We start from the raw sequence: 11740 nt of genomic DNA, 5'->3' as shown, positions 1-11740 counted from the left end.
TTGCTGCATTTCCCAGCCGCCGCCATTGCTTGCGTGAACCGGCAATTCCTGCACCCTGCCGCATTAAAGTGTGGGGTTGGGGGTGGGAGTTCAACTGACCTTGTTCCTGCCTTTCGCAACCTCGATCTCCTTGTATGAGAAGGTCTATTTAAGCCATGAGACAAACAAAATTACAGAGAATAAGCACAGCTCGTGAAGATTGGAGGATTTCAAGAAACAAGTGTCCGGAGCTAAGATTGCTTAATTGCCGCGCGCAACGAGAAATGAACGTTTTGAGCGGCACATTGGCGCAGCTGGTAGAGATGCTGCCTCACAACTCCAAAGACGCGGATGCCACCCTGACCTCCGATTGTAATATTATTAAAAATATTTCAGATTCTACAGAACGTTTCGGTGAAGGCCGTTCTTCTGGGCCACGGGAGGGTTCATTCGCAACTCCTCTGCATGCCGAGCAATTGTTTTACCCGAAGATATGACACAAAGTGCTGGAGTAATTCTGCGGTTCAGGCAGAGTCGCTGAAGAAAATAGGATAGCAGACGTTCCGTATCGGGAAACGTTTTAGAACTAAACGTGGGGGGGAGACGAGAAAAGACCAAGAAAAAAGTCCGGCCCGGCATTAAATGGCCTCAGGCAGGGTGGTGCTCTGGTTAGCCAATTGTTGGCTTGGGGAGATATGTTGTCGAGAGTGGTGAACTGTGGAACTAGTGAAAAGACGAGAGTAGCGCATAGGGCAAATGGGGAGGGCTGGCGCACTTTCTGTCAATCCTTGATATAAACCGGCCTCTGCAGTTCTTTGTTACAACTGATTCCTCTGATTTAATATAAGCAGCCAGCGCGCCTTCTGGTGGCCGCACGCCGTATCACGGCTTGAGTTTTTGCCCGGGTCTCCTGGGTCCCTGAAGCAGTGTGGGCTGCATGGCACAGAGATACATGGCAGAATCGGAGACGAGAGCCCCCACGATGCTCAAGGGCACCGTCCTACTATCTTTGTGATAGGCGGCGGAAAACCTGTCTGTGAAATCTTGAGATCGTTCTTCGAAATCAGCCCTTAATTTCTTCAGTATATATCTCGGCGCTTCCCCGGGATACTGGGCGTACCAGAAGGCAGGTTGGCCATCGAATCCTGTAGTAAACGTGCAATTGAGCCTCACGGTCTGTCCTTCTACATGCGTTAGTTGAGCCGGTTTCTGGGACACTTCATCGTCGCTGCAGGCCCCTGTAACAAAGAACAAAGTTGTCAGCATTCGGGAGCAATCAACCCCTCTCCTCGAACGTTAGATGATTTTTCTCAGACCAACCGGGAAGCAGGAGAATTATTATCAGCAGGGCAGCCGATGAGCACATGGTGTTGTCTTGGAGGCAGGAAGGTGAATGTCGTCAACGCGATGTTTAAGCGTCGGCGTCCTTTTTTTGCAGATAGAGGGCGCTCACGTGCTTCGTGGTTGGTTCGTCTCTTGGTCAGGTTCGTTGGACAGGACTCTCCTTTCATCGCGTCGCTTAGCTTAATTTAGCTTAGAGTTACAGCTTAGAGAAGCGCCGAAATCCACCCAATGTTCACTAATTCTCCGAGGGACACGCGTACCTGCTCGATAGCGAGCATCTGTGAACGCATTTTGTGTCTACCTAAGGTCACTTCGTGTATGGGAGAAAGGAATTGCGATTCAAAAGAAACAGAGAGAAATAGATTGTGGCATCGCCTCTACGAATTGCGTCCAGTGTGTGTAGGCAGTGAATGCGATGGTAGGATGGGACTAGTTTCAACGTGTGACCGACAGTCGGTGCCGAACTGTTGGGCCCAAGGCACTGCTTCCATGCTGATTTTTCTAATCAATCGATTAAATTCTTATTTCATGCGCCTTTTCGGGCACGTTACAGAACAACACGGCGATTAAGTCTCCAGTCGTCCACAAGACGACAGGTGCGCAGGAGAATCGAGCGTAGAGGGTAATTTCCATCCTTCCCTCAGCGGCATATCCGAATCAGCGTGGATTATTTTGGTATTAGCCTTGCAATTGGATTTGGTAGTGGGATTGGAAGTGATATTGTTATTAGTGTAAAGATTGGTATTGATATTGATATTTGTATCCATTTAATATTGTCACGTGTGAGAAATTGTCACGTGGGGGCGTGGCTGCGTTCTGCAGCTGCGGCTCACCCGCAGTCTCTCTGTCTTTTTTTTTGTTTTTGTCTTTGTTATCGTCTAAATGTTTCTTTTGATTTATTTTTTAACTCTGTATATGTGGGGGGTGGAGGGGGGGTGGGGGAAACCTTTTTTCCAATCTCCTCCTCAACGGAGATGCGACTTTTACCGTGTTGTGTCTCCGTTCGCGCTATGGCCTAACACTGCGGAGTCGGCGGCCTCCAGCTGGGATCGACCTTGAAGACTCCGGTCGCAGGGCCTGGACTTACCATCTCGGAGGCTTCGGCCGTGGGCCCTGCAGACCGCAACATCTGGAGTTCGCAGGTCCCTGGCTGGCGACCGGCTTTCGGGAGCTCCAGCCGTAGCAGCTTCAACCGCCCCGGAGCCCGAGGTTTGATTGACTCGCTCGCAGGACCTTCATCGCTCTGCGTGGCCTGGCCGCGGCACTTTCCATCGCCCGGTGAGGGCTCAGGACCTTCATCGGCCTGCTCGGCTCGGTCCTGGGACTTTCCATCGCCCGGTGGGGGCTTCAAAAGTCGGGAGCCTCGATCGCCTCTTGGCACCCCGGGCGAAGAATGAGGAGGAGATAAGACTTTTCTTTGCCTTCCATCACAGTGAGGGTGTGCCTGGAGCAATCACTGTGGTGGCTGTTTGTGTTAAAAAATTGTAATTGTGTGTCTTATGTTCTTTATTGTCTACTGCCGGACCCTGACGTGAGAGGACGCTGGCGCTATTTGTTCGCCGCTTCTCCATCAGGACAGTTCGTTTGTTTGTTTTTATGTCTTGACTGTTTTTGTAAAGCGTCTTTGAGCATCTGGAAAAGCGCTATAAAAAATAAATGTTTATTATTATTATTATTATGTATTATTATTATTATTATTATTATTATTATATTAAAAACATTGTGTAGCGATCTCTCCGGACAATTCGCCCATATATGAATTGCAATTAAACCAAACCTTAACACAACAGGTAGTGCAAGAAAAAGAAGTTCTAGATACTTGAGCAACCTCTGAGTTGCAGGAATTCAACGGGCCTAGCAGCATCTGAGGAGGAAATGGACAAACAACGTTTCCGTTCGGAGCTCTTCCGAACTGAAGATGTCTGGAGGCGTCCCGAACCGAAACGTCGTCTGTCATTATCCTCAACAAATTTTGCCTGAACCAGTGAATAACTCCAGCGATTCGTGTTTTCCTCTTCGTGTTTCAGTTTTCTCTCGTATTCCAGACGTTTGCAGACTCGCTGTGTAACTTGTGTACTGTGAACTTTAAAATTGTGTCGTGGGGGGAGGGGGATCTATGGGGGTTGATAAGAATACGACACGATTGAAGGATGATAAGTGTAAATCCCGGCGTTGATGTATGTGTGATATGAGGCGCCAACGCGTTGCATTAGAGAACTTGCCTCCGTGCAATCAAACTCAGCAAAGCACCTCAAATGTTTATTGAATTCTGAGTTGATTAGGTCTTAACCAATGCTGTTTCAGATTATAGTGGAAGGTGGAAAATGGCACTTCCACTGGTCCAGACTGTAAAGATTTAATTTACAGTTCCATTCGATTCCTGGAAACTGATTTCTCTCATTAAATATGTCAATCCAGCGAGTGCCCTCTGGTGGCTGCGCGCTGGATATCTTAGTGCATTTTTGTCTGGGTATGCTGCTTCTCTGAAGCAGTGTGGGCTTCACGGCACAGAGGTACGCGGCAGCATCAGAGACGAGAGCCCCCACAATGTTCAAAGACGCGGTCCTATTCTCAGTGTTAAAAGCGATAACAAATCTGCCTGGGAAATGGGGAGATCGTTCTTCGTACCCTGTGCTTAATTTCTTCAGTATATATCTCGGTGGATCCACGGGATACTGGACGTACCAGAATGCAGTCCTAGCATCTAATGCTGCGGAATACGTGCAAGTCAACCTCACGGTCTGTCCTTCTACAGCCATCAGTTCATGCGTTTTCTGCGACACTCGATCCTCGCCGAAGGTTCCTGTAACAAAGCACACAATTGTGAGCACCGTGGAGAAAAATCAAATGTTCAGTGCGCGCCATCGACGTTTTTTCTTTCTCAAACCTACCGGAAAATAAGAAAATTACTATCAGCAGGACAAGAGAATGACACATGGTGCTCTGTTGAAGGCTGAGAAGACAATGGTGTCAATGCGGTGTTGGTGTCCCTTTGTTGCAGATAGAGGGCGTGCCTCCGATTCGGGGTTGGTTGGTCTTGCTGGATGGACAGGAATCTTCTTTAACGACACCGTCCAAATAAAATGGACCAGTAGGAACTTCTGGGTGTTGAATTTACCAGTAAATACAAGATGCAGCTGCCAAGTGCATTCAGCTCAGTATTACATCGTAACATGGAATCAGGGCAACAAACTATTCCTCAAAGGTAGACACAAAATGCTGGAATAAGTCATGCTACAGTCAGGCAGCATTTCTGGAGAGAAGGAATGGGTGACGTTTCTGGTTGGGACCCTTCTTCGATTTAAACCAGCATCTGCAGCGGTTTTTTCCTAAACACTTCCTCAATGCCAGCAAGACGAAAGACGAAGGAGTTACTTATGGACTTCGGGGCGTTTGACAGAGTACCTGCCCCGGTCAGATTCAATAGCGCCACAGTGGATATGGTTCAGAGCTTCAAGCTCCTTTGGGTTATTATTACTAACCTCTCTTGTGGACCAACCATATTGAGGCGATAGATAAGAAGACTCACCAGCGCCTCTGTTTCCTGAGGAAACTGAGGAAATTTGGGATGTCTTCAGTGACTATTTCTAACTTCTACCGATAGACCATAGAAAGCGTACTGCCGAATTGCGTCGCGGCTTGGTGTGGAACAGCTCTGCCCAAGAACATAAGACATTGCAGAGAGTAGTCCACACCAGACATCCCACAACTAATTCCAAATACACTTCACGATGTCTCGGAAATACAGACAACCCAATCAGAGACCTACACAACTCCGCGTCCGTCGGCCAGGTGATACAAACGTTTGAAAGCGCTCATCGCCTGCCTCAAAAACAGCTTCCTTCTCCAATAAACTAGATAACTGCCCTGTTCACATCTACCCAATTGCGGATATTGGACCTCCTCTCCTGTGATGGTGCGCTCCAATGCCAACAAATAGATTCTGAACGTTGCACCTTTCCCTTTGCCCTACTTATTGTACTCGTGCTTGACTTGATTGTGTTTATGTATAACATTATCTAATCCGACTGGATAGCATGCAACACAAAGCTTTACACTGGACGCAGTTGCATGTGACAAAAATAAACCAAAATCAAACCTAAAACCTACACAGCTCAGACATAACGCGTTCGCACAGGAGATTGGTTCCACTCGGCACGGAGATGTAAGGGGATTGGGAGAACGTCACTCTGCGCCTTGACCGGGAAAGCTTTGCAGAGCAAGGGATACCTCGAGTATCTTGAGCAAAACACAGTGTGCTGAAGGAACTCAGCGGGTCAGGCAGAATTTGTGGAGGGAAATGGACAGACGACGTTCAGGTCGAGACCCTTGTTCAGACTGATTGGAATGGGGAAGAAAACTGGAAAAGCGTTTGCCACGTGGGTAGAATCAGTGACAAGGGCTAGTCGCGAAAAGGAGACAAAGGTGTATTGGATACGGAGAGGAGAAGAGGTGTGAAATGTAAGCCACGTGGGACGGATACATTAGGAACAAGTGAAGGGGGCAGAGAGGGAGTGGGAAAATCAGTGCACAAAGGCGATGAAAGGTGACTGGTGTGTAAAAGTGGAAGAAATGGATGCGCAAAGGGGTGGGAGAGGGGGAGGAGAGCTATTACTTTTAATTGGAGAAATCAAAGTTCATGCCGTTTGGTAGTTTACTGCCGTTCGGCAGTTAGATGTTGATCGCCCAGTTTGCGTGGGCCCTCACTCGTTTATATTACGAATGACGTCTATTTATCGGACGGCGGCGCCCTCTTGTGGCAGCTGACTGAAACGCACGGAATGGGTTTTTGTCCGTATCTGCCCCATCTCTGCAGCAGTGTGGGCCTCAAGGCGCAGAGGTACACGCCGGAATCGGAGACGCGAACCCCGGAGATAGTTAAAAGAATAGTCCTCGATGCTTTCTGAAACACGGAAGTAAACCTGTCCGGGAAATCTCGAGACCGGTCGCCCGCCCCGTGGCTGTATATCATCAGTACGTATCTCGGCGCTTCCCTGCGATATTGGACGTACCAACAGGCGAAGCTAGCGCTGAAGCCTTCGGAGTAACTGCAGTTCAGTGTTAGGCTCTGTCCTTCCTCGACCGCCAGCTGCAGCGGGTCCTGAAACACCGAGTCCCCGCCACGGGTACCTGTAACAAAGCATAGAGCGTGTCATAGAAACATAGAAAAAATGTGAGGAGTAGGCCATTCGGCCCTTCGAGCCAGCACCACCATTCAATATGATCATGGCTGATCATCTAAAATCAGTACCCGGTTCCTCCTTTTTGCCCCAGATCGCTTGATTCCTTTAGCCATGGGAGCTAAATCGAACTCTCTCTTGAAAACATCCAGTGAATCGGCCTTCATTGCCTCCTGTGCCAGAGAAATCCACAGATTCACAACTCTCTGGGTGAAAAAGTTTCTCAGTCCTAAATGGCCAGCCACTTATTCTTAAACTGTGACCCCTGGTTCTGGAGTCTCCCAACATCGGGAACATTTCTCCTGCATCTAGCCTGTCCAATCCTTCAAGAATTTTTTCATGTTTCTATAAGATCTCCTCACATCCTTCTAAATTGAAGTGAATACAAGCCAGTCGACCCATTATTTCATTATATGGCAGTCCCGCCATCCCGGAAATTTACCTGGTATACCTGGTGAACTTACGCTGATCCTCTGCGTCAGAGAACGGGCAGTACCTTGATGTCACGGAATGCACACTGAACAATGAAACACAAACTCACCGGGCACCACAAGGAGTACCAGCGCCAAGAAACACGAGGAGCACATGCTGCCCGATTTGGAAAGAGAGAGAGAAGAAGGCGACTTTCACAATGTGCTCACGCCTCGTATCCGATGTGTGACTAGAAGCCAAGATCCTGTTCACTCCCGTATACACTAGGGGGCGTTTCCATGCGCATGATTGGTTGCGCACACACAACTGAAGCAGCTGAAGCAGAAAGCTTCTCAGATGCACCCCGCGGTGCTCAAAGGCCCGGCTGGCGGGGCCGCCGAAGGCGCGGAGGGCTGCCAAGAGCGGAGGAGGGCCGCCGAGGATACAATGGGAACCGCCGAGAGCATTTGAAAGCCTCCGAGAGCGAGCAGAGTCGCCGAGTGGGTAAATATTGTAAGTTGTCCTTAATGTGCAGAGTAGTGCTAGTGTACGGGCATATACATCAATGACTTGGATGAGGGGATTAAAAGTAACATTAGCAAATTTGCAGATGATACAAAGCTGGGTGGTAGTGTGAACTGTGAGGAAGATGTACAGGTATGTAGGTTAATTGGCTGGGTAAGTGTAAAAATTGTCCCTAGTGGGTGTAGGATAGTGTTAATGTACGGGGATCACCTGGGCGGCACGGACTTGGAGGGCCGAAAAGGCCTGTTTCCGGCTGTAGATATATGATGATGATGATGATGATGATGCTATGAGGTTGCAGGGTGACTTGGACAGGTTGTGTGAGTGGGCGGATGCATGGCAGATGCAGTTTAATGTGGATAATTGTGAGGTTATCCACTTTGGTGGTGAGAATAGGAAGGCAGATTATTATCGAAATGGTGTCAAATTAGGAAAAGGGGACATACAACGAGATCTGGGTGTCCTAGTGCATCAGTCGCTGAAAGGAAACATGCAGGAACAGTAGGCAGTGAAGAAAGCCAATGAGATGTTGGCCTTCATAACAAGAGGAGTTGAGTATAGGAGCAAAGAGGTCCTTCTGCATTTGTACAGGGCCCTAGTGAGACCGCACCTGGAGTACTGTATGCAATTTTGGTCTCCAAATTTGAGGAAGGATATTCTTGCTATTGAGGGCGTGCAGCGTAGGTTGATTCCCGAAATGGCGGGACTGTCATAAGTTGAAAGACTGGAGCGACTAGGCTTGTATACACTGGAAGTTAGAAGGATGAGAGGGGATTTTATTGAAACATATAAGATTATTAAGGGGTTGGACACGTTAGTGGCAGAAAACATGTTCCCAATGTTGGGGGAGCCCAGAACCAGGGGCCACAGTTTAAGAATAAGGGGTAGGCCATTTAGAATGGAGATGAGGAAAAGCTTTTTCACTCAGAGAGTTGTAAATTGTCTGTTGTCTATCGGTGGTCGGAGCGGCCTCGGTGGGCCGAACGGCCTATTTCCGTGCTGTATCTCAAAACTACTCTCTGAACTAAGCTAAATGAATAAACTCCACTTCGCTTGTCTCGACCTAGCGCCTTTCCACTCAGATTGACGATTTTCGCATTCCATGGAAGGACTGGGGTCAATAGACAATAGACAATGGACATTCATGAGTAGGCCATTCGGCCCTTCGAGTCATCACCGCCATTCAATGTGATCATGGCTAATCATTCTCAATCAGTATCCCGCTCCTGCCTTCTCCCCATACCTCCTGACTCCGCTAGCCTTAAGAGCTCTACCTAGCTCTCTCATCAAACCATACAGAGAACTGGCGTCCACTGCCTTCTGAGGCAGAGAATTCCACGGATTTACAACTCTCTGACTGAAAAAGACTTTCCTCATCTCTGTTCTAAATGGCCTACCCCTTATTCTTAAACTGTGGCCCCTGGTTCTGCACTCTCCCAACATTGCGAAAATGTTTCCTGCCTCTAACGTGTCCAACCCCTTAATAATCTTATATGTTTCAATAAGATCCCCTCTCATCCTTCTAAATTCCAGTGTATACAAGCCAAGTCGCTCCAGTCTTTCAACATACGACAGACCCGCCATTCCGGGAATTAACCTGGTAAACCTACGCTGCACGCCCTCAACAGCAAGAATATTCTCCACAAATAAAATCCCTTTTATAAGGAACCAGATCGGATTTCTGAATTGATTAAAAGATACAGCGTGGAAACAGGCCGTCGGATCATCGCCCATACCGGCCATCGATCGTCCATTTGCAGGAGTTCGATGTTATCCCATTTTTTTATCCACTCCCAACATATTATGAACAATTGACAATGACAACCCCACTTGGGACGTGGGAGGAATCAGCAGCACGCAAAGTAAACCCACGCCGTCACAGGGTGAGCTGTGAATTCCACTCAGCCAACACCCGAAGTCTGGATCGAACCCAGGTCTCTGGCGCTGTGAGGCAGCCCGATCTCCGGAGTCTGGACTGAATTGTTTTAGTAGATATTTCGGCGCTTGCCCGCCGTTCTGAATGTACCAGAAAACGACCTGCGGATTGTAAGATTTGGGGTAATTGCAATTAAGTATCACGGCTTGTCCTTCAACAACAGCGAGTTCTTGCGGGTACTGAGACATGGACTCTTCGCCGTAGCTTCCTGTAATAAAGCACACAAAAAATATGCGATGAAGCTTAAAGCTTACAACATATAACCAACAAATACCGTCGATCTGTATAGCACAGGAGTAGTGTCGATGTCGAGCATAATGCTAAAATTAACTAATCTCACATGCTTGCACATAATCCCCCTCCCTCCATTCCCTGCATATCCATATGCCTACCTAATAGTCTGGTAAACACCACTTTCATCTCTGACTGCATTAGCACGCCCCAGCAGTATGTGCCAGGCACCCGTCACCATTTCCCCCCGGTACATCTCCTTTAACATTGACACTTTCACCTTAAAGCTGCCCCCTCCAGACTTGGTGGAAATGTGTTTTGACGGTGTACCCTAACTTTGCATGCTATAATGTTGCAAATTTCTATCTTATCAAAGGCTAGGTGTACATGCTGAGCATTACAACGCAGACTTACTCGGCAGGACGAACGTTATTACGAGCAAAGTGCATGTAGACCACATGGTGCCTGGAAAACAGAGAAGAAAGTTGGTTGTTTTCAGTATCTCGCTGCCCGGCATCTGATATCGGAGGACAGATGCAGATGTCTTTAGGAGACAATGTGGCGTGCGTCTGACGCCGGATTGGATGGGTTGTCATAATCCACGCAACGTCAAACTGTTTACTTAAGACACGCCTACGACGAGGGGGGATAACGGTTCTCTTCAGATAATGTAAAGTATCCACCGACTACCCAACACCATTCTGTGAATAATAATAATAATAATAATAATAATAATAATAATAATAATAATAATAATAATAATAATAATAATAATAATAATAATAATAATAATAATAATAATAATAATAATAATAATAATAATAATAATAATAATAATAATAATAATAATAATAATAATAATAATAATAATAATAATAATAATAATAATAATAATAATAATAATAATAATAATAATAATAATAATAATAATAATAATAATAATAATAATAATAGTAATAATAAGTACTTTATTCGTCCCACAAAGGGGACATTTGCAGGGTTACAGCAGCAAAGTGGATAGCAAAAATAAATAAGCATTCATTAAAAAATTAAAATAGCGGTAATTATTTTTATTCACTGGTCTGCTGGGAGCAGTGCTGGTTGTGCAGTCTGACGGCAGCAGGAAGGAAGGACCTTCGATATCTCCCCTTCACACACTTGGGGTGCAGAAGTCTTGGGGTGAAGAAATCAACATAGTTTAATTATTTGCACCGAGTACTGTTTTGATACCTTTCGTCATGACTTGTCACGTGGGTATGATCAGGTTGTGGGATGCAAACAAGGAGGAAAGGTGACCCGGGAGAAGAGCAGATAAAAGATGGGGTGTACGGGGCCAGAGTGCGAGGATGTGCACTTTACAAGGAGGAATTAAAAGTCAATAAACTGTTAAAAAAGTTGTGAAGATTGAGTTCATTTGTGTGCAATGGTTGATCTCGCGCGTTTCGCCTTCTGTCTGTCTGTCTGGCTCTCGACGCCCCTTAATAACATCCCAGCCTCCTTTACTTTTGAATTTCTTTGGAGATTTACTGCGGTGTTTCTCGAGATATCAGAACTCACTTTCCAGCGTTGTGCGCGTCAGTTTCCATATTTGGACAGACCGGTTATCGCCAATCCCAAAGCAAACCAGCGTTTCGCTAGTTGCAGTAACTGGGTGACATAACGACGGAGCTCACCATCTGAGTGCGACGTTCTCTCCACGCCCTTGTCTTCATGGGAAGCTACTTGCGAGATCCAAACGGGAGGACAATAGAAGCAGACAACCGGATTGCGGATTGTGATTTGGAAGCGGAGAGGAAGCAGGCGCGAATCCCAGGATTAAATTTCCGAACATACCATCCTTTTCTATATAATCATATTGATCATATTGAATGGCGGTGCAGGCTCGAAGGGCCGGGGGGCCTACTCCTGCACCTATTTTCTATGTTTCTATGTTTCTATGTTTCTATTCCATGGACTAAGGTGTTAAAGCCTATAGGATGTAGAATAGACTGCTGGGCAATAATATCTGCTCAACAGAATGTTACAATCATACCCATGATTTTGTCATCCTACTCTGTCGCTCACCTTCTCTCTCCCCTTCTGTCTGTCTGTCTGCCTGTCTGTCTGTCTGTCTGACTGACTGACTGTCTGTCTG

At 46.8% G+C, this 11740-nt stretch overlaps 1 gene segment (V, D, J or C); it reads right to left on the bottom strand.

Moving 5' to 3' along the window:
* Positions 1 to 861: 861 nt before the first annotated feature.
* On the bottom strand, positions 862 to 1490 carry LOC144601313 (T cell receptor alpha variable 9-2-like). The segment is given in 2 exon segments: positions 862 to 1217; positions 1433 to 1490. Coding segments are annotated over 2 exon segments (414 nt in total).
* Between the last annotated feature and the right edge of the window lie 10250 nt (positions 1491 to 11740).

The sequence above is a fragment of the Rhinoraja longicauda genome, chromosome 16 (assembly GCF_053455715.1).
Source record: "Rhinoraja longicauda isolate Sanriku21f chromosome 16, sRhiLon1.1, whole genome shotgun sequence".
In the NCBI taxonomy this organism is placed as follows: domain Eukaryota; kingdom Metazoa; phylum Chordata; class Chondrichthyes; order Rajiformes; family Arhynchobatidae; genus Rhinoraja; species Rhinoraja longicauda.
The sequence above is the reverse complement of the archived record's forward strand: the minus strand, read 5'-3'. Positions and strand labels throughout refer to the sequence as shown.